Raw genomic sequence first — 23429 nt, 5'->3', positions numbered from 1 at the left:
GTCATGGATGATAATACAGGTAGAGTCCCCAAAACATTTATCACTGGTAGCTCTTGCTTCTTTAAACCTGGCGTACAACATTCGAATGTAATTTGCTGCCATGCAACAGATTTCCTTGAAATATATCATGTTTCTCATTCTAGATGCACCAAGTGTACCCAGTCGCCCGGATGTCAGCAACGTAGACAGTACGGAGCTCACTCTGACGTGGAGCCCGCCCTCTACGGACGGTGGCAGCCCAGTGACCAATTACATCATCGAGGCCAGAGATCGCTTCGGTCTACGCTGGTCTCCAATCACGAGGCAGACAGTCACCGGTACTACTTTCAGGGTCACGGGCCTGAAGCCGAACGACGAGTATCAGTTCCGGGTCATTGCCGAGAACCGGGCTGGCCAGAGCAGACCCAGCGATAACACGGAATCGGTCATAGCAAAACCTCCATACGGTGAGATATTCCCAGCACTTGCTTTTTGAAGGCAATACATGTATCATTTTGCTCGAAAGTGACAATCGAATTGTGTCTCGTGTTTACAAAAGATGTGGGAATTATACATTGACATAACAAGGAGTAGGCAAATTGTTACTTGGTCACCAACTTGAATTTGGTTGTGAGATCTTTTAGAGATACGAAGTAATTTTGTATAATGGTTTTAATATAATAATCATTACTGCTTTATTGCATCTTACTATCAACTGAGAAACAGAAACGTGCATTGTCCATGGATCTAAGATTCTTCTACATCAAAAACATTGTTTCACCTTTTTCACATGCACATTAAATGCTCCCACCATAAATTACAAGTTGAATATGGCATCCTCATGAACGATGAAATTTTGTATAATATTTTGAATTTTACATGATGTCATCACGATGGTGATGTGAAAATTACCTGAACAGATTATTAAATGAACGTCTGCATTTCTTCTCTAGATGTCCCGGATGCACCAGAAAACGTCCAGGTCAAGGCTACAACTTCTTCCTCCGCAACCTTGGAATGGAATCGCCCATTCTCAGATGGGGGTTCGCCCATCACTGGCTACATCGTGGAGCGTAAGGACCAGTACAGCAGCAGGTGGGTGAGGGTGAACCGCACCCCTGTAACCGACACCTCCATGGTGGTAGGAGACCTCAAGGACGGTCTCCAGTATCAGTTCCGTGTGTGCGCCGAGAACAACGCTGGAATCGGCCGAGCCAGCGAGCCCACTAGATCCACTGTTATCAAGGAGCCGATCGGTGAGTTTTTGTTTGTTTGTTTGTTTGTTTGATTGTTTAGTTTTACTTGTTTGTTTTTGTTTTGTATGGTAGTCTTTAGTTTGTTGTTGTTGTTGTTGTTTGCTTTTGCTGTTTCTGGGGCACATCATCCTTTGAAGAAAAAAACAAGTCGCACAGAAGCTTAGATGAATGATTTTCTTTTCTGCTGCTGCTGTTTCTTTGACAACTTTTCAAAAATGGTGGTACCAACTTCATTTCAGAAAAAAAAAATCATAATCACAAGACTGGCATAGCTTGAGTCTTTAGGGATAGTATATACCTGTTTTATTCATTATGTTAAAGTTTATTCACTAAATGTCGTAAGCCTTCTTATAGTTTGCTATCAAGTAGAGAGATGTTCTGCAATGCGTTATCAATATACTACGAAGAAAAAAAAATATCAGCCACCAGTGCTTTATTTAATAAGCCATTCTTTAAAAATATGAGCTCAGCCTGATAAATTGGTTTGAAGATAGTATTGATCAAAAGTAATGGATTGTTTTGAGGCTAGGGACCACACCATGCCATTAAAGTCAAATGAGAAACAAAATAATATATAAGTCACGTAGTGACATTAGCACACTTCTTCATTTCCTCCACTGTCTGCAGACGCTCCATCAGCACCGCACGAACCGACCATCGCCGCCATCACAGCAGACTCCGCAACCCTGACGTGGGCGGCGCCTTCCAAAGATGGTGGCTCTCCCATCACAGGTTACATCGTGGAGCGGAAGGATCCGTACACGGCCCGCTGGTCACCCGTCGAGAGGGTCACCGACACCACGTGCCGGATCCCTGGGCTGAAGGAGGGTAATGAGTACCAGTTCCGAGTGGTAGCAGTGAACAAGGCCGGACAAGGAGCACCCAGCTCGTCTACAGAACCCAGGGTGGCTAAAACACCTTATGGTAAAACATCCTTCTTCTCTTCATACTTTTGTATGCCTCTCATCTTCATGGCATTTTCTCACAATTTTCACGTTTTTCAAAGATGAAAATTCAATTAATGCAAAAAAAAAGAAGAAAAAAAAACGGGAAATAAAGAGTAAAAGTATCAAGATACAGACAGTGTCATACCTACTTTTCATCAAAGCCAGATATACCGTTAATGCTTTTATGAAAGCAGATTTTTTATCTCAAGCAAACAAGGCCATCGATGATGTTGCCTGCGTGCAGCAAAGATTAGGAAGGCCATTCTGTCCTATTCTTTGACATTTCATAGGCTTGTGCATATATATGTTGCTTTTGTATTTAGATCGCAGATATTATGAGAACAACTGTCATCTCTTGCTTGCAAGCTCTTACATAGCGCTGATGGTGACTATAAGTTCCTAACTTTGGTGTGGGATTTTCACCAACAATATGATTGGTTCTCAGCCACGCAATTCCATGCAACATTTTAATATCAAATCACAGATGTTCCTGAAGCACCAAGCAAACCACAGGTCACTGACGTACAAGCGACAACAGTCGCCCTCAAATGGCGCCCTCCTGCGAGCGACGGCGGATCCCCCGTGACGGGCTACGTTGTGCAGCGGAAGGAGAGGCTAGCCCTGCGCTGGACACCGGTCAACACCACACCGGTCAGCGACACCATCTTCACCGTTACTGGTCTCACGGAGAGGTCCGAGTACGAGTTCAGGGTGGTGGCCGAAAACAAGAAGGGATTCGGACCGCCGAGCGAACCCACGTCATCGGTCCTTGTGAAACCACCATACGGTAAGTAACCCAGGCAACAATTCGCGTTTGAAATAAAGTCATCGCAAGTAATAATATCATAGATAAATAACAACATTTAACATCACTTAAATATCACATGGGAAATTAGAGTGCTCTTAATGGTAATGCGTCTAGCTTATTGTTACCATCCTTGCCCATGTTCTTTATCACGATACTAGTTTCCTTTAACTGTATAAACTAAATGATGATATTCAACCATGTTAGACAATGTCTTAACATCGACGGTTTCTTATTCTTTACATTTTGTTGCTTTCTCAGACCCTCCAGGCAGACCAGCTCCACCGGAAGTGACAGATGTTTCTAAGACCAGCATCAGCCTCCGCTGGAACCCGCCGGCCTCGGATGGCGGCAGTCACATCTCTGGCTACATCCTGGAGAAGAAGGAGTCCTACGGTCTTCGCTGGCTGCCAGCCACGTCACAGACCATCCCCACACCGGAAATCACTCTGAAGGACCTCAAGGAGGGTGTGCAGTACGAGTTCCGGGTCATGGCAGTGAACAAGGCAGGCGTTGGCCCGCCAAGCGACGCGTCACATACGACCACCACCAAGGCTAAGTACGGTAGGTTGTGGCAGTGATACAGCGATGATTATCTCAGTAGAAAGCAATGTCATGCCGTCATTGCCGTGAATGGTGCTCTGGAGTGAAATGGTTTCAAATTTCAATTAAGAAACTGAAGATTATCTTATATCATAGCAGAGTGCAGAGTGTTAGATAACAGATACAGTTTTAAACGCTTGTAGGTTTGCCAAAATGTCCGGTCAAACTCAAGTTGTCGAACTCCAGATCCTGCAATTTTATCGTCAGTATTTTACGTTTTTCATGCAATATATTTCCGATCAAGCATTCCATTCGTGTTCAATTGTTTTCCCCATAGGAGTACCATCCCCACCCAGAGAGCCAACCATCACGAATGTTGGCGTTAAGTCCATCACCTTATCCTGGACACCCCCATCTTCGGATGGAGGAAGCCCAGTCACGGGTTATGTCGTCGAGCGCGCAGATCGCTTCAGCACACGCTGGGTTCCCGTCAGCAGACAACCTATCGCCGACACCAAGGTGGAAGTTCGCGACCTTCCGGTGAGCGGATCGTTCCAGTTCCGGGTCATCGCGCTCAATGCTGCTGGTGAAAGCCCGCCTTCCCAGACGACAGATCCTGTCGGCATGGCTGGTAAGATTGCTATGGGAGATATGTCATGTTCGGTCACTCTTCCATGATTTTCTAACAAATCTCTTCAGGAGCTAAAGCAAGAATTGTTTGAAGCGTATGAGTTGAAATTCAGCATTTGTCCGAAAATGTGTAGACCCTTGCGCTATGATGTTATGGATGCATGAAGGAATATATGTCACTCTTGTTACCGCATTTTTTAAAGCTGTCATCTCATTCCCCTCACGAATATCAACACTACAGTTAAATTCAGTTTTTACACTCAGAATTGCTTCAAAGCAGTAAATTAAGTACTCATCTCATACAATTCCCCATTCAAGCTTGAATAGCATCAGAATGCAAATTAATCATTTAGAATATTATTATCTCCATTCTGTCATTTTTGTCTGAACGTTTCAGTGGATTTGTAACATCTTTTTAGTTGAGACATTCTCTCCGGATAGCACATAATGAATATTTCTAATGCACTTACCCGATATGTATTATTACGTCCCATTATGTCTACATACACCTTATTTTCTGATATTTGCCTTGTTTTTAGTTGCACCAAAGCTGGACACGTACAAGTACCGTGACACCATCACCGTCAAGGTCGGGGCTACGTTCATTCTCGACGTGCCATTCCGCGGCTCGCCGAAGCCAAGCGTCAAGTGGACAAAGGACGGCCAGGAGCTCGAATCGACTTCTCGCGTCAAGATCGACACCACCGACCGCGACTCGGTCCTCACCGGCAAGAACTGCGTGAAGAGCGACGAGGGTACGTACATCCTGACCGTCAGCAACTCGGCAGGCAGCGACACCGTCAAGATCAAACTCCAGGTACTGGATCGCCCCGGCCAGCCTAGGGGACCACTGGACGTGAAGGACGTCGGTAGCACCGATCTCTTCCTGTCGTGGAGGGCGCCTTCTGAGGATGGTGGCAGTCCAATCACACACTATCTCATCGAGAAGCGCGAGACCAACCGGACATCGTGGTCGAGGTTGAACGTCCGTGCGCTGGATACGACGATGAGAGTGACGGGTCTTCAAGAAGGAGCCGAGTACGTTTTCCGTGTCATTGCTGTCAACAAGATCGGTGACAGCGAGCCGCTGGAGACTACTGCATCAGTGAAACTCAAGAAGAAATATGGTATGTTTTAGGCTTTGTAAGGTATTCATTGGCTTGTCTATTTACATTGGATGCGCAGGATGTATGTTCTTATGTCACTTACGAGGACCACGTTGTATTCGAATGATCGATCTGTTTGTAGTGATGAGCATGACTCTTACAAGTAAACATTTAACTTTAAAACCGAAATATTTTGTTTGCTTGTCTAAGTGAAGTCATCACCTAATAGGAAACTTGAATATGTAGACCGACAAGAAATGAAAAGCCAAATCATTAAATAACCTGACACGAAATTCCTTTGGAAGTCAGACAGAATCTTAGATTTAAACGAGGTAATTGTAACACAATGCAAAATTTCAAACTATATCAAAAGTTGCTTCTGTTATTTCACAGATATTCCTGGTGCTCCAAGCAAGCCTCAGGTTACTAACGTGACCGCCGAGACAGTGACACTAGAATGGCAGCCTCCTTCCACCGACGGGGGCGCTCCCATCTCTGGTTACATCATCGAGAAGAAAGAGACTTTGAGCTCCTATTGGTCAAGGGCGTCTGCCGTGTCGAGTGGAGTGACGTCACAAAAGATCACGCGCCTGCTGAGAGGTGAAGAGTACGAGTTCCGGGTCAGTGCGGAGAACCGTGCTGGCGTTGGACCGGCCAGTGCCACTTCTCAACCCATCAGGGTCGAAGATACAGCAGGTCAGAAAATTTTCATTGCAAATAAGCCACATTTATTGTGTCATATAATGTTTATCATCATTGTTTCATAAAATGCAAACTCAACGTATGACATTTCCGAACAAGTCTCGGCAATCGCTAAACTGCTTTGTATTGAATAGGTTGTAAAACTTTGTCTGTTGTTTTAAAAGTCCTTCTCTTTATTTGTGTTGGCTTCCAAATGGTTTATCATGTTCAAAACAGAGTCTCTGAGGTGGTATGTACAGCGTATTAAACATGTCTACTTTTGCGATTATTGTATGTTATAAATGTGCTCGTATGGAGATTATTCATTTGCATGATTTCAAAAATAAATAAATAAATAAATGGGCAAATGATTGATGCAGGGCTGTAAATGTTGCATTTGATATTATTGTCCCGCAGTTGCGCCGAAGTTCAGCGGCCGCTTCGACGAGCCGATTGTTGCCAAGGTCGGAGAGTCATTCCGCATCGAGGTGCCATTCAGCGGAATACCGTCTCCCATGGCAACGTGGTCGACGGAAGGACGTCCTCTGGTTCCGACCTCCCACATCAAGGTCGACACCACCAGCCGCGGGTCAACGCTCACCGTCAAGCACGTCGAGAAATCGCACGCGGGACGCTATACGATCACGCTGAAGAACTCGGCGGGAAGCGACTCGATGAACGTGGAGGTCTGCGTCTACGACAAACCTGGTCCACCGCGCGGCCCGCTGGAGATGAGCAACGTCTTGGAGAACAGTGTCACGTTGTCATGGCGACCGCCTGCGGATGATGGAGGCAGCCGCATCTTCACCTACGTGGTGCAGAAGCGTGGCGACAGCGAGGTCAAGTGGAAGCATGTCAACAAAGAATACATCACTGACTTGACCTACAAGGTCACGGGTCTGAAGGAGAATAAGAAGTATCAGTTCCGAGTTCTTGCTCAGAACCAGTTTGGCCAGAGCAGTCCCTTGGAAGGACAGAGTGTCACGCCACAAGGCCAATACAGTAAGAACAATCCCAATTTACTGACACTCTATAGATTTTTCTATGACCAAGCAATGCAGCATTTGCTTTGTGATTACATTAAGGATGCATCGGATACATTCAATTTTGGTGTTGTATTAAATCAGATGTCCGTGACAAAATTATATATATATATATATATATATGTGTGTATATGTGTGTGTGTGTGTGTGTGTGTGTGTTTGTGTGTGTGTCTATGAAACAGACAATCATTACCTGCTCATCATCTGTTGTAATATGTTCAAAATTGACGTTCAGGGTTTTGTATAGAGGTGCTTATAATTATGACCATATTCTGGTGAAACCCAAGGGAACATATAACCATGGAGTATTGTAGCTGTACTAACCTTGTTGCTTTGCATTCATCATCTTTCTGCAGCTGTACCTGATGCCCCAGCTGCACCCAATGTCGGCAGCGTCGTCGGTGATTCCGTCACCGTCTCATGGACACCGCCCGCCAACGACGGCGGTGCGCCGATCACAGGTTACGTGGTCGAGCTGCGTCAGACCACCAGTCCGAGATGGATCAAGGCGACGCTGACCCCTACTCCAGACACCAGCTTCAAGGTCAGCCGCCTCCTCCGCGGAAGCGAGTACGAGTTCCGGGTCTGTGCCGTCAACAGAGCCGGCACGAGCAAGCCAGGAGAACCGTCCAAGGCCATCTTGGTAGAAGATCCACCAGGTGTGTGAACATTTTATTTCCCAAATTCTTTACTGTCATTTTCAGCAATTATTAATTATGTAATTTGAAGGACTTTGTCTTTCTCCTCATAACGTTTGAAAGAATATTGCTTTTTGCTTCGTGATAACCTTCTACTGTTATTATTACATGTATTATCATCCGAATTCCATGTTACATGTGAATCATATTTGAATTGTACGGGAATTCGACCATCTTGTGGAACAAATGCGCAGATTAATCGATAACTTTTCCTTCGTCCAATATAAGCGACATAACTTGCTTCACTGTCTCATGAGAAATAGATTAAGATAATCTTTTTTTTCCCGGATGAAAAAAAAAATCATTAGTATTTCTCAGGGTGTATACATACATTGCATAATACAATACAATGGTGGCAAAAGTATTGAAAATAGTAAGATAATCATTTTTTCATTATCAATGCAGATATGAGATATTAGTGAAAGAAGCAAATGACTTTAGAGGCACATTAGTCAATGCGGTACCGTTTGTATTCAAAAGCATGATATCTTATTTGATAAGTTTTCATCGTGTGGCTTGATAATCAACATTGATTTTGATATGTACGTATCTCCCCACAGTCCAACCGAAGTTTAACCTGGACGCCCGATTCCAGCGAGTGATGACCATCCGTGCTGGTAGTACATTCCGTATCGACATTCCTTTCAAGGCCACGCCCGCCCCCACGGTGGAGTGGAAGCACAACGACGATGTCTTAGCGAGGTCGCTACGTGTCGGCATCGAAACCAACAACTACGGTACCATCCTCACGGCCAGGACCGCCGAACGCTCCGACAGCGGCGACTACGTCGTCAGAGCCGCCAACAAGGCCGGAGAAGACTCCGTGACAGTCACCGTCAACGTGGTCGATCGCCCATCCGCTCCGCAGGGCCCGCTTGCTGTGGCCAAGCTCGGAAGCACGGAGGTGACACTCACCTGGAGCCCGTCGCAGGACGACGGGGGAAGTCCCATCACGGGATACGTGCTGGAGAAGCGCGAGGGAGGATACGGCACCTGGTCCAATGTATCCAGCTCAATACCAGAGGCAAACTACAGGTGTGTTGGGAAGGAGGAGTATCTTATATTGGGGTCTCATTCTCGTCATATTAATCATTAATCTGAAATCACACATTTATGCACTGAATGAAGCATCTTAGCACACACAAAAAACAAATGATATTCACCATGACGAAAGTATTCCAGCAAAGTTATACTTAATGATTTCAGACCTTCTCCCATATCATCTGGTAAAGGTCATTATTCCATGACTTACTAACGCAGATTTTGAAATGAAACGGTTAAGCCATCAGGAGTATAGATTTATCAAATTATTCTAGATACTGCCGTTGTTTTTTTACTGTTTTTATTTTTGTTTCAAATAAAAACAATAACCTGTTGTCAACAATTAATATTGTTCACCAGTATACCTGTCACCTAAGTAGTGCTTGGTTGTTTTATGGACGCATTTTTTTAAATCTTTATTTTTCTCGCAGAGTAACTGGTCTCCTAGAAGACCACGAATATCAGTTCCGTGTCCGCGCCGAGAACAAGTTCGGAGTCAGCGAACCTCTGGAGAGCGAACGCGTCGTGCCCAAGGGCGACTACGGTAAGCATCGCTACGATAATAATTATCCCTCTACTGTTATCATTTATTAGACTTGGATGATGGTATGCCCATCAACTCTTTTTACCAAGGCATCCCCTCCCCTGATTTATTTTGGATCTGCTCGAAATAGTATGTTGACATACATGAGTACATGCTCGAAGATACCGTCTGTGAGTTAACATGGGTAATGTGCACTTCGTAACCGAATTGATGCTGAGCATTCAATATTTGTCTTTTCCTCTATGTGTATTTATTGATGCCAAACACTGATATAAGGGAAGGGCACATTTGATGAAATTCTCATGATTTCTCTAAAGCGATTAATTTGCAGATAACAAAGACCATCAACGATCTTAGGACGTAGTGAAGTCTTTTCCCCCCTGAAGGAAATTTATTAGCATTTCTCAAAGTGAGCACAAAATTACATAATGCATTACGATGATGGCAAAAGTATGGACCGTACAAATTGAACATTAGATAGAACTATTAACATCTTGTTATTTATCGGAAAACCACGTAATTCTATTCTGTTTCAAATACTAGTAAATAATTCTTCTCATTGAAAATCATTTCTTAACTTCTACAGAGTGAATTTGTGTTCGCAGCTTTATCATTCGCAATCTCTTACTTTTATTCGCATCAATGATCGCATCTTTCCGTCCTTCCACGATCAATCCATTTTGTTCTTCAGACGTTCCAAGCCAACCAGACCGGATCAAGGTTGATACCATTCAGGCCGACAGTGTCACCCTCACCTGGGCCGCCCCGCAGCGCGATGGAGGCACGCCAGTCACCGGCTATTTCGTGGAGAAGCGCGAGAAGGCCCGCCCCGACGCCGGATGGACTCGCACCAGCTACAAGCCGATCACGGACACGGCAGTGAAGGTGCCCAGACTGATGGAAGGCAAGGACTACGAGTTCCGCGTCAGTGCCGTCAACAAGGCGGGTATGAGCGTTCCCGCCTCCCTCTCCGCTCCCATCACGGTGGAAAGACCTGCCTGTAAGTGTAACACCGACTTTCTCCATCAGAAACATCTTTACCGCTAGGGCCTAGTAGAAAGGGCACTCTCTGACGTTAATCGCTTACTAAAATATCGCACATGATTCTGATATTAAAATTGCGATTTATACTTAAAATGACTGTTATGATTTTAGGGTAAAATCTGAATGTTAAACATGAATGAATATCGACGTCCAGGAGCTCTGTGAGTGTAGCCTATTGAAAATCACTGTGTTGTTTACTTGTTGTACTTAACCACATGTTATTACCAAAGCGAATAAGGGATAATGGTAGACTACACATTAGAGTAAATAAGTTGTTTCAATTCTCTTTCTATAACTAAAACCATTTGACCGTGATCTCTTCGTAAAGATGCACCCAAACTCGACCTCGGCAATCGCTACCGCGACGTGCTCACCGTCCGTGCCGGCAACCACTTCACCCTCGACGTCCCGATCACGGGCACACCGACGCCCACGGTGGCCTGGCTGAAGGACGACAAGCGATGCGACGACGGAAAGCGCATCCGCAGCTCGACGACGTCCTACAGCGCCTCGTTGACGAACAAGGAGGCAAAACGGTCGGACAGCGGCACATACACGGTCACGATCAGCAACAAGGCGGGCAGCGACACGGCAAACATCAGGGTCGTCGTTCTGGGTGAGAAACCATTCCTCACGATATGAATTCAATAACTGAAATTAATCACGCAAGATCATGTTTGCCTCAGGAATATCCAGTGGAAACCAGATGTATTCTCAAGATATTTCCTGGTTTATATTTATTCACATACAGTTTTAAATCTTTCAGGCACAACATTGAGCGCCATGCGCTGCAATCAAAGTGAAGCTTGTTCTCAGTGTATAAAAATAATATAAGATAAAAAGATAACGTGCGAACAATAAATATTGCAATTGAACGAGAAAAAAAATGGGTCATCAGTTCCATAGTTTTGATGAGGCGATATTGCACTATTCTAGTCATCGATTTCTATGCGTTTCTCCGTCCCCAGACAAACCGTCTCCACCAGAAGGTCCACTCAAGGTCACAGGGGTCACACGTGACTCGGTCACGTTGGCATGGGAACCTCCCAAGGACGACGGCGGCTCGGACATCCGCGGCTACATCCTGGAGAAGCGCGAAGCCAACCAGTTTCGCTGGAGCAAGGTCAGCACCTCGCTGTCCAACACGCGATACGCCGTCACTGGCCTTCAGGACGGCCAGAGCTACATGTTCCGCGTGCGCGCATTCAACAAATACGGCGACAGCGAACCACTGGAGACAGAGAGCGCCATTGAGATCAAGAGCGAATATGGTGAGTGGAATTTCCCTGCAATGGTTTGAATACTATAGTAATAACTGTGTGCAAATTCAGCAGAACGATTTATGTCACATTGTGTTGTACCTCTTGTTGCTGTAGCATCAAATCAGATATTTTATATTTTCACAATTTCCAGACGAGGATTGGAAGGTCTCCACGTGATGTTTCATCAATTGAAGGCAATTTCATTTCAATTTCAATTTCAATTTCAATTTATTTTCGTATTTCTCGATGGAAAATACATGGTATATAACAAAATATAATACAGAATGTCCAGCTTGGATATATACATGAAGAAATAGGAATACAAAAGTAATACGTAACGGTCGATGTGTCATTTTCAATCAAAGTAAAAGATGCGAAGAGAAATACGATGGAACCTACTAAAAAGCAAAGCTTGTTGAGTGTAGGTCCCAACAAAAGCCTAGTAAGGGGAACAGGATGAGGAGCACGGGTACAATTAAGACCAAAAGTAATGATAAACAAAAGAGAATGACTATTACTCGGGGCTCAGAAGATTCTTCTCACATGCATTTATGTGTGTGATAAAATGAGAACAAGTAACCACATGCTGCACACTATAGCAGTTGCTCTCATAGCAATTTAGACATTGGGAGTGATAATGACGTGAATACTTAAGTACTATTAGGGTTTAAACATTCCGGCTTCCATAGACACGGGGAAAGATTTAAAAAATGGAGAACATGAATCAATTGCAATTCCTATATGTGATATACCAGCCAGCTGCAATGATGCATAAAAGAAAGGAAAGAAAGAAAGGAGGGGAAACTATGCGACACGACCATGGTCTTACTAGAAGTGGAAGGAAAAACACCGATGGGAAGGAATTTGAGAGAGCATGCAACTAAAATGTATATGCATGAGTCTGTTCACATGGCAACAACCGAGTAGTATAACAGAGCAGCCATCAGCATAATAAAAAGGAATTTTAGTGCACTTGTGTGTTGTAGCTATTCAATACATGCTGTCTGAGTTTACGCTTAAAGGATGATAATGACAAGCAGCTTTTAACCTCTGTTGGGAGATCATTCCAATATTTAGGACCTGTATACATAATTGTGTTTTTAGCGAAAACTGTTCGAGTTCGTGGAAGGTGATAAGCGTCACTCTGGCGAGTTGGATAGTGGTGGACAGAATTGTTTCTTATGAACATCTGTAAAAAGACACCAGGAAGATCTTTTGAGGAAAGTTTATACATAAAAATACCTAAATTATAACCAAACAAATCTATCAGTTTTAAAATCTTATAATGAAACACATTTAATGATTATATCAACCGGCATATTATCCTTGATATCATTCCTTAACAAGACCTTTGAAATACGAAACACGTGAAGCAAGAAACTCACACTATCATACACACTACAAATAGACGAGCTGCAGTAAAGAAAAGTACATGTTCATGGGAAATTATCTTCTCGATATAAGTTTATAATGAAGTTGTCATAACCATTACCTCCAGAATATTGGAGTTATGGCTGAATAATGAAGATAGGAGGAGACAATAATGAAGTTTGTAGGGATAGAAATGTATGACATAATCTACGCTGATTCGGAATCTCCATCTTCCACTTCATCTTCATAGATAAACCAGAAGCGCCAGGAGTTCCCAAGCTATCCAGCGTCACGGATGACTCGATCACCGTATCCTGGCAACCGCCTCGCAGCGACGGAGGAGCAGAAATCTTCAACTACGTGCTGGAGATCAAAGAGACGCGTGGTACCAGGTGGCTGAGGGCAACCCGGAAGCAGATCAAGACACCCAACTTCCGGGTGAGCAGGCTCACCAAGGGCCGCGAGTACGAGTTCCGCGTCGCAGCCGAGAATGAGGCGGGACTCAGTGCTTTCAGCAAGACATCAGCTCCCATCGTGGCCAAGGCTCCTATTGGTAAGTCTATAGGAAAATCAGATTAAACAAAATGAATAGAACACAGGGGATTATTAATTTCTAAGTAGTAGATCTGAATGTATAAGTGGTACATTCCATCAAGAGTCTTTGCCAAAAGTATATTCGAAAGTTTTGGTGGTGCATGTAAATTGATCATGCATGCAGATTTGTCTTTGCATGTATATAAATCAATTATCATGCAGTTTAATCATATACAGCATATGGGCAGCACCCAGAGGTCCAAACATGGCGTTGGACCGTCCCACTATGACTACAATAAAACCCTGAAAACATCCACTTATAAAACATCAAACATTCTCTTGTTATAGAAACCGCTGAGTTCATCGAACCCCTCAAGGACACCTCGGCCACGGCTGGCAAGACGGTCACTCTCGAGTGCCGAATCTCCAACCCCAGGGCCGAGGTCAAGTGGATCAAGGACGGTGCCCAGCTCTACGAATACGATCGCGTCACCATCATCAAAGAAGGCCAGAGGCGCGCCATCACGGTCCGCAACGTGGGCGACCGCGACACGGGCCAGTACGCGTGCGAATGCGGCAGCGCGGCGACCTCGTGCTGGGTGTCAGTCACAGGTGAGCGGAGAATCTCGGCTGGATGTTTCCTTTCTGAACTCTTGTTAAATCTTTTGTAAATTGAGTAAAGCGTGATAAGTAGCTGCATTCTTTTGCAAGCTTATAGGCCTATAATCTATCGTTACCATGAGCACGATCGGCATGCTTACAATCAAATTAATCTACACGTAGCTGAAAATCATTATCCTTCTCAACGTTGCTCAAGGCCACTTTAGCAATTAAATATTTATCATCTTTGATTTCCATTATGGTGTAATGTTTTCTAAACTCTCAGAGAGCATCAAACATGTACATTTGCAAATACGGCAAGTCCATGCTTCCACATCTGCGTCCAATCCTCATTTAAAATTTTGAACTCCCTTTACCAAATATGACATTATCCCTGGCTATACAAAATGAATACAGTCGCATATATCAAAGGTCTTTGCGTGTAATGTCAGATGACGAACGCTGAATAATACTCTATTGTCACCTTGAAAGTCTATCTTCCTCTTTGCAGAATAGGAAGTAGACTGACAGGCATTTGATATAGAGAAACCTTGAGAAATCTAAGTTTTTATCTTTTTCTTTTGTGAGGTGCGTAATGATACATTATTTCTAACTGATGTATTGTCTTTCCGTGTATTTCAGCGGCACCGAAGATCGACATGAGGGCGTACAAGGATGTGATCACCGTAAAGAGCGGCAACGTACTTCGCGTGCTCGTGCCTTACAGCGGATGCCCTGCCCCCAAGGTGGAATGGCATCGCCACGATACGCGCGTCGCGGAAGACTCGCGCACTCAGATCGAGACGCGCGAAAGCCGCACGCATCTTGTCATACGGAACTGCAAACGCGGGGACACCGGCCAATACACCATCACCGTCAGCAACGAGGCCGGCAGAGAGTCCGCTGTCATACGCGTCAATGTCGTGGGTAAGCTTTTTGTCCTGTGGACGTTCCTTCTGTGATGTCCAGTCCGAATATGCAAAATCAGCAATTCGCCGTATTTTCTAACAAATACGAAATTGTCAAATAACTCTATGATGCCCTATTGATCAAATGCGACTAAGGTGGAGTGGTATACATTACACGTATATAGGAAACGTAACTGGTATAACGCTAGATGACAATTATTCGTAAAAGTTTTTGATATTATCACCCATTGCTTCTGAAAGAGTTCCGAGCGCTTTTGAAACATGAATCTTTTACGAAGTCAATAACTAGATAAAATGATCATCCGGAATTTGTAATCATTTAGTTGTCTTTTCTCAAACTCTGTCACTTCAGTCTGTTGCATTCGAGTTTGACAGCGTAATAACAAAGCAAATAATTATTGAATGTACAATGTATGAATATATTGCGTTATGTTTTGATGAAAATTCTGAATGAAAAGATACCAATCATTACAATATTGTCTATGATTTTATTCATAAATTGTAGTTTAGTCAGTGCACAATGATTGTCTTCAGATTATCACGTGTCCAAACTCGCCTTGATTTCATGAGCCTTCGGAGAAGCCGACCGTCGCGATGGTCAGTCTTTGCTGGATTGTAAGATTTTCATCAACAATTCTCCCCCGCAAACTGTCTGCACACTCAGACGTCCCTGGTCCGCCCACGGGACCGCTGGACATCGCCGATGTCGGCCGCCATTCCGTCTGCCTGTCCTGGCAGCCTCCCAAGGACGACGGCGGGTCCAAGGTGCAGAGCTACACGGTGGAGCAGCGGCAGGCCAACCGTCGCAACTGGACCTCCGTGTCCAACTACGTCACACAGACCACGTTCACCGTGTCGAGCCTGAGCGAGAAGATCGAGTACGAGTTCCGCGTCTGTGCCGAGAACATCAACGGCGTCGGACCGCCGCTCCACGGCATCGAACCCGTCGTCATTGTCGCTCCATATTGTAAGTCTTACGAGAAAAGTTTAATCAAACGTATTGCCTTTTATGGTTTATGCAACCATAGATATTTCATATAATGATTATACTGTAGTTACGAGATTGTACTTTTTTTCGGTTCTATTTTGTTTTGTTTAACTCTTTATAATGATGTAATTCTATTTTGTTTTGACTTGAGTAGCATAAAATGTAAGCAAGCATAAGCAAACGCAGAAAATAGATCAATATAAATTGATTATGTCAGGAAAAATTGTATCCAATATCAACTGGAATAAAATTCATATTGTTTAGACTGTTTGTAGCTGTCTGTCAAATTGTGTTATTCATAACATGTATCATGTAATGTTACATTTATTTGTACCTGAAATTTTATAGTGAATATTTTTTTGTGTGAAAAAAAGTAAGCAAACAAACAGACAAACAAACAAAGGAAACACCATATCCTTAATCTCAAGTTCCATGGTATTGACTCTATTCCTGATCATAGCATTTTACTACTATAGGAAAGTACCAAAACTGAGAATATCAAGCATTTGATTACATGATAATGAGCCAGAGCATGTTACTCATATCACCAAAGACACTTTTGTTTAAATGCATAATAATCATTGTATATCGAGCGGTCTTCACGAGAGTATGACTTTAAGTCTATCTTTACCCTTTTATCCAATACATGAAAACTTGTTTCAGACATTTAGTTTTAGAAACAAACAATTCGGGGAAAAAAGAATAGGAAAAGCAGTCACCTCCCTCTCTAGTGAAAACGAGTAAACACGTGTGAAAACGTCAAGCCTTACTCAGAAAGGACGGGCTTCTATATGCAGGAGAACATACTTATATTTATCCAGTTTTCATAGCGGTGCTCTAACTTTGATGTTAATTTTCTTCTCGTCTGGTGTACAGCCGTCCCAACACGGCCAGGCAAACCTGAGATCAGCAACGTGCAACAAGATCGCATGACACTGACGTGGTCGGAGCCGAGCCACGACGGCGGCAAGCCCATCAAGGGCTACATCATCGAGCGCCGCGAAAACTTCAGCGTCCACTGGCTTCGCATCAACAAGGACCCCATCCCCGATACCACCTTCACGATCACGGACCTGACCGAGGGTCACAACTACGAGTTCCGGGTCAGCGCCGTGAACGACACGGGCATAGGCAACCCAAGCGAGGTCTCCGCCCCGCCCCGACTCGCCCGGGCTCCAGCAAGTAAGCAACTCGGAACTAGTAATATCAAACACTTAGACAGGAATAAACCAGTTTACAGTTAGCAGTGGTGTCCATCGACCCCTCTGAACCACAAACTTTTCAAGGCATCAATTATTTTTCTTTTATTAGAAAACTAGTTGAAAACAACCAAGCAAAAAGCGGTATCTTTTATGTTTGTGCTGCATGAATGGCTTTTGTTAATTTGGTTGAAAAGAATTCACATTCACCTCTGTATTCCGATATTAACCTAGTTCCTACATTGTATATGATCATTTATAACATGTTTTTCATTGACACCCATCCGGTTCTCCAAATACCTCATTTACAATTCAGTTTTAAGAGGAATTATTCTGCATTGAGCTTTATGCACATGCTAAGACTGCAACTGTGGACTGGCTTATTTAATATGAGCAATAATTTCTTATTCCTTTGTTTCCTTTCTCTTATCCTTGGTATGTAAACATTTTCATTTCATTAATTATGTCTCTGCCTCGTAGTACAGGATATATCGTCACTTGATCGTCTTAAAATTTCTGTACACGTAAGAATGATATATGGAATAAAGTGATGATTGTGCAGTTATAAAAAGCCGACAACAGTACTCCTTTTTGGTTAAACAGACAGTATATCAAACACCACATCTCGTATGCTGAACACTATAATTTACACACCTTTAGACATAAGACTAGCCACATACGACAAATATTGGGTATCAAATACGACTGGATCAATGTGGGGTCACTGTAGACAAATTTCTCGGGTTATAAAACATGCAAGAAGAAGTCCCTCTTGAAGACTTACTGAAATATCACATGACGCTATCAACAATGCAAAGCGACTGACTTGAATAACCTATTGTGTATTGTCTAGGACGACCTGCTCCACCAGGCACCCCAGCCATCAGCGAAATCACCGCCACCTCCGTCCACCTGTCTTGGGCGCGGCCGTCCAGCGACGGCGGTAGCCAGATCACGCACTACACCGTCGAGCGTCGCGCCAAGGGCTCCTACGACTGGACGGATCGGATGACGATCCATGACACCTCGTGCTCCATCAACGACCTCAAGGAGGATCACGAGTACCAGTTCAGGGTTCGGGCCGTCAACGCAGCCGGCATGGAGAGCGACCCGAGCAAGGCATCGGAGTCTTTCGTTGCCATGCCTCAGCAAGGTGAGTCGATTACCCTATGTAAAATGTCACGGCAGTGAACTTGCCCTACATGTAGACCGTGTGAGAAATTGTGAAATTTCCGTAGAAGGTATTTGATAGAGTGAGTGCAGTTTGCAAACTTAGCCTCTAGTCTCTCTCGAAATACATAGTCGTTATGACTCATCGTAAGAGACACAATTAAAGGTCCAGGTACTTTTGTAACTTCAATGTACGAAATGATTCATACTTCAGCGCGCATATTTCACCGGGCGTATTTCATGCACATCATTCCCCGACTGATATATGCTCAGAGAGATAGATAGACAGACAGACAAACAGACAAACAAACAGACAGACAGATGGAAATACAGAAAGATAGATAGATAGATAGCTGGATAGAGAGAGAGAGAGAGAGAGAGAGAGAGAGAGTGTGTGTGTGTGTGTGTGTGTGTGTGTGTGTTTGTGTCGTACATAGATACAATGTACATGAGTCAAAAAAACTGAATCCGAAATGTAGACAATGATATTGCAGCATACAAGTAAGGGTAGGCTGTGTATATGGAGAGCATTAAAAGATAAACATGCAGCAAGACAAGCCAGGACAAATCTTTGATTTCGATTAAACTCTTCACATCGTAGAAATACTAATATCAGCTGGAAGGATAACTTTACTTATATTTTCAGCAGTTTTTGCTTCACAAACACAAACCGTTCAGAATCACTCTGCCATGTGAATGAAAATCTGGACTTTGAACGTGGGCTTGGTGCACTTAAGGGAAACGTGTTTGACTGAATTGTCAGTTGGCCGCACCCGCTGTCAAAAGTTCCCGTGATCTTCCCGGGGGCGTACTAGTTTTTGATTCCGACTGAATTATTGATGGCTTAACACACAAAGAGTGGTAACAATACCATCTTCGAATACAATGCAAGACATCCTGGGTATATATTATGCTCTATTGTATCCGATTTGGCAGTGCGTTTTACGTTTCTTCGTCTCGGGTTAAAAGTGCGAGAAACAAGTCGTGCGTGAATTTTGTGGTGAGAAAACTTAGCTCCCTCTTCTTCTCCTCTCTCCCTCTCTCTCTCTCTCTTTCTTTCCCTCTCTCTCTCTCTTTCTCTTCACGTCACCACTGTTGACTGGTGACAATGCTGTCTGATAATTCTCAATTCTTTGCCTTTGCTGTGTTAAACCCTCTTCTTTTTTTATGTTCTCATTTTTCCACGCAAAACAAAAACAAAAACAAAAACAAATATAGTCCGTTAAATGCCAAAAAAAAAATCCTTTTTCTTTCAAACTGAAGCGCTCTAATTTCCTTCTTTTTTATCACGTATCTTTCAAATCTTAACTCTATTCCTACTTTTCTTGGTGACCTGCTCACATACACCATCTATGGTACATTGATATTGTGGTTGGAAGACGTTTAATTGATCGGTATACATTGTACTTATTTTTTTTTTTCTACCCATCCCACACAGCACCTGCCGCGCCTGCATTCCTGGTGGAGCCCCACAATGCCATGGTATCGGAGGGAGACCAAGTCACGTTCAGTTGTAGAATCAGCGGATGGCCCGCTCCAAAACTCCTCTGGTAAGTATAGTTTGGTATGTCCACCAATGTTGAGGTCGTTACAGCGGTAGTGATAACAGTAGTGGTCATAGTATCATTTAAAGTAGTAGTAGTCATACTGTAGTCATAGTGGTCGTGGTAGTAGTGGTTGTTGTTGTGTAGTAGTAGTAGTAGTAGTAGTAGTAGTAGTAGTAGTAGTAGTAGTAGTAGTAGTAGTAGTAGTAGTAGTAGGTAGTAGTAGTAATATCAGTAGTAGTGGTAGTAGTGGTAGTAGTAATAGTGGTAATACAAAATTGTAGTCGCTATTGTCTTTGCTGTATTAGCAGAAGGAAGAAGTAATAATAGACGACAACAACAACAATGGCGAAACTTAGAGTAGTCAGCTATCTATCAAACTGACGATGATCGCCTAGATATATTAAAAGGGGCTTGTCCCAATAGCTTCATCATTATTTTGTTGTTGGTTTGTTTGTTGTTTGCTGTTTTTACAAGGGGGTTAGAAGATATATTTGTATACAAGAAGTTCTTTTCAAGTGTAATATTAGGTTGCTTTTGGCTGCTTTGAGATAGATTTTGTAAAAAGACACATCGGTGATGAATTTCTGCTTGCTAGGGTTTTTTTTCGCGATTTGTAATGAATAGTGGCGCCATTTTGTTTCCGTTATTCAGGATGCACCAGGGCCGCGAGCTGCACACTGGACGCAAGTACAACATCGTGTCGGAGGAAGGCACCCATCGCCTCACCGTTACCTCGGCAACGGAGCATGAGACCGGAATGTACACCGTCATCGCAAAGAACAAGCACGGCATGGCGCGATCTTCGGCCGAACTGCTTATACACAGTGAGTTATCCCTGCAGAATACAACCTTTATCTTTAGAAAGTATAATTTATATAAAATAGATTTGACCTACAACGTCATATCCGATACAACGTTCGGCCTACGTCCTTGCGTGAAGGTGAATCAGAGTTTTACTTTTCTTCATTTGTTATTAAGGGCTGTTTTGTGGCACTTTGGCGACAGTACATTGTGAAGGTATAAAAGCAATCCATAAAGGGGAAAGTGATGATTAAAAGCTATAAACTTCACAAGACACAATGTGAAATAAGATTACATACATGTACATACATGACATCTGAATTATTAGTCATGAAGATATTATGATCAAAATACAATTACAATAATAGTAGTAATGATAGGAAGTGAAAGCAGTAGAAATAATAATGATGAAAACGATGATAGATTACTACTTCTAATACTATGAACACTGCTACTAGTCCTACGACTAATAGAAACAAAGATAATGATGATGATGATGATGATGATGACCATCATCATCATCATCATCATCATTACCACCACCATCATCGTCATCATCATAATCAGAGAAGTGATCCAGAGATACAAAGGCAAAAACAAAACAAAATCGTTTCCTATGACCAAGGTATCTTTCATCAGTTGTTATATCATGATTATTCTGCAAAACATTTTTTTTTTTACTTCATTGCTACTGACTTTTCATTCTCATTCCCATGCACGTTCCAGGGCCGCCTCAGCTGACTCTAGACCGCCATCTCCACGAGCTATCGGTGAGGGCGGGCCACGACATCCACATCCCCGTCACTCTGGCCTACGGCACACCCAAACCAACCTTTGTCTGGAAGAGGCACGACGGGGAGGTTCTCGACACACGCGGTCGTTACAGGTAAAATATATATTTCTATGAAAGGATCGAGTCATATGAAGCATATGAAAATATGTTTTTATCATTGGTTCGATTGGTTTAGATCCGTTTTTACTTCAACTCATTGGAAGCTAATGGTAGCTGATGTCTGCTGTGTTTTCCCACCTATTTGTGTCCTTCCCTTTCTCTTATTCTCCCAGTATCTCTCTCTCTCTATTTATCTATTTATTTATCTACTTATCTGTCTATCTATCTATCTATCTATCTATCTATCCATCCATCTATCTATCTATCCATCTATCTATCTATCTATCTATCTATCTATCTATCCATCTATCTATCTATCTATCTCTATCTATCCATCTATCTATCTATCTATCTATCTATCTATCTATCTATCTATCTATCTATCTATCTGTCTGTCTATCTATCTCTATCTATCTATCTATCTATCTATCTATCTATCTATCTATCTATCTATCTATCTGTCTGTCTATCTATCTCTATCTATCTATCTATCTATCTATCTATCTATCTATGTATCTATCTATCTATTTATCTATCTACCCATCTATCTATCTATCTATCTCTATCTGTTTCCCTTTTCTCTCTCTTCGTTTATGTTTAATTGAAGTGTTGGACATTCAAAATGATCCCAGTTTGCCAAATTAGAATATGCAAATTGTCGAAACAATCGAAGAGGCTGCAGAATTGTATTGAAGCGTTAAAATCTTAATTTCTGTGTTACTATCTATGAAAAAAAAAATGCATGCATGTTCGGACGTAGCAACAAATTTCGGCAGAACATCATCCAGCTTCTAGTGAGTTGCTTTCAGCTTTTGTTTTCCCCTTTCATTGATGCATCTATCTTAATCTGTTCCGTAGAGGAACCTGGTGGATACAAGTGTACTAAGTCTGTGGAGATTTCAGAATTCAGTATGGAATATGGAACGGGTTAAGAGCCTATAGAAGCCCAGTCTCTCTCTCTCTCTTATTAGGCAGCGGCTGTCGAAATCGTCTCTTTGTCTTCATCTGCTTCTCGTTAAATTTTAGTGTAGCGTTCTCCAAAACTTCATGCATGGAACACGTATCGCACAGTAAACAATGTTGTCCCTTCCTTTACCTTTGCCGTGATAACTTATTGTTGTCTGTATGCTGTCCGTATTTGCGACCTTCTTCTAGAAGCTTACTTCTTTTATTTTTCTTTTTGAAATGTGAACATGTAAGGCTGGTGAAAATACAAATGTTTTGTCTATCTAGGTCAGAATGCACGTGCAAATCTTTTGTTGTTTAATTTTTCATGTGATCAGATTGAAAAGTTGAGTGAGAGTAAATATAAAGAGCGCCCTCATTGAAATGTGATGATGCAATTTGCGTTTTGTTGTATGGTAATTGTCATGGTTGTGGTCCAGTATGCAACAATGTACACATGTGTGTTCATTAGGTATAATGTAATTTACACGTATTTCATGCAAACCGTTAGAAATTAGGTAGATATTCTGATGTTAAGCTGGTAAACGTAAAGCAGTAGCGATACACCTGGTGTGAAAGGAGCACTAAAGAACATGAGATGAGGATATGTCTCGTATACATCAGTTCTTGCCTTTGATTGACGCCCAGCAAACATGTTAACGCTTCCCTTTCAAACAGCATGAAGGAGCGAGCTGTCGTACACGACTACGACTTACCCACAGTCGAGCCCTACTCCGGGTTCTTCTCCCTGGGGACGGAGCTGCTGCTCCGAGATCCTGATATCGCCACCACCTACTCCAACAACTCGCCCTTGAGTCTGAAACCCCGGCGAATTCCAAGGCACAACATAATCCCTCATACATCTTGTCATACT

The 23429-nt window shown here is 43.0% G+C and overlaps 1 protein-coding gene across 1 annotated transcript in view; it reads left to right on the top strand.

Annotated features, from left to right (window-relative positions):
- Positions 1-23429, top strand: part of LOC139732580 (titin-like) — a 207988-nt gene that overhangs the window by 126068 nt on the left and 58491 nt on the right. Inside the window, exons 77-101 of the mRNA XM_071643433.1 lie at positions 144-446; positions 933-1235; positions 1863-2159; positions 2667-2969; positions 3249-3551; positions 3868-4161; positions 4700-5287; positions 5660-5962; positions 6365-6949; positions 7347-7649; positions 8249-8723; positions 9161-9273; positions 9965-10273; positions 10646-10933; positions 11286-11588; positions 13201-13503; positions 13833-14096; positions 14727-15011; positions 15678-15980; positions 16878-17183; positions 18054-18353; positions 19809-19920; positions 20569-20741; positions 21445-21604; positions 23234-23395. Of these exons, the coding sequence (XP_071499534.1) occupies positions 144-446; positions 933-1235; positions 1863-2159; positions 2667-2969; positions 3249-3551; positions 3868-4161; positions 4700-5287; positions 5660-5962; positions 6365-6949; positions 7347-7649; positions 8249-8723; positions 9161-9273; positions 9965-10273; positions 10646-10933; positions 11286-11588; positions 13201-13503; positions 13833-14096; positions 14727-15011; positions 15678-15980; positions 16878-17183; positions 18054-18353; positions 19809-19920; positions 20569-20741; positions 21445-21604; positions 23234-23395 (7438 nt within the window). The remainder of the gene's footprint in view (positions 1-143; positions 447-932; positions 1236-1862; positions 2160-2666; positions 2970-3248; positions 3552-3867; positions 4162-4699; positions 5288-5659; positions 5963-6364; positions 6950-7346; positions 7650-8248; positions 8724-9160; positions 9274-9964; positions 10274-10645; positions 10934-11285; positions 11589-13200; positions 13504-13832; positions 14097-14726; positions 15012-15677; positions 15981-16877; positions 17184-18053; positions 18354-19808; positions 19921-20568; positions 20742-21444; positions 21605-23233; positions 23396-23429) is intronic.

The sequence above is a fragment of the Diadema antillarum genome, unplaced genomic scaffold (assembly GCF_040938485.1).
Source record: "Diadema antillarum isolate AM-2024a unplaced genomic scaffold, OU_Dant_1.0 seq00000437_RagTag, whole genome shotgun sequence".
NCBI lineage: Eukaryota > Metazoa > Echinodermata > Echinoidea > Diadematoida > Diadematidae > Diadema > Diadema antillarum.
The sequence above is the reverse complement of the archived record's forward strand: the minus strand, read 5'-3'. Positions and strand labels throughout refer to the sequence as shown.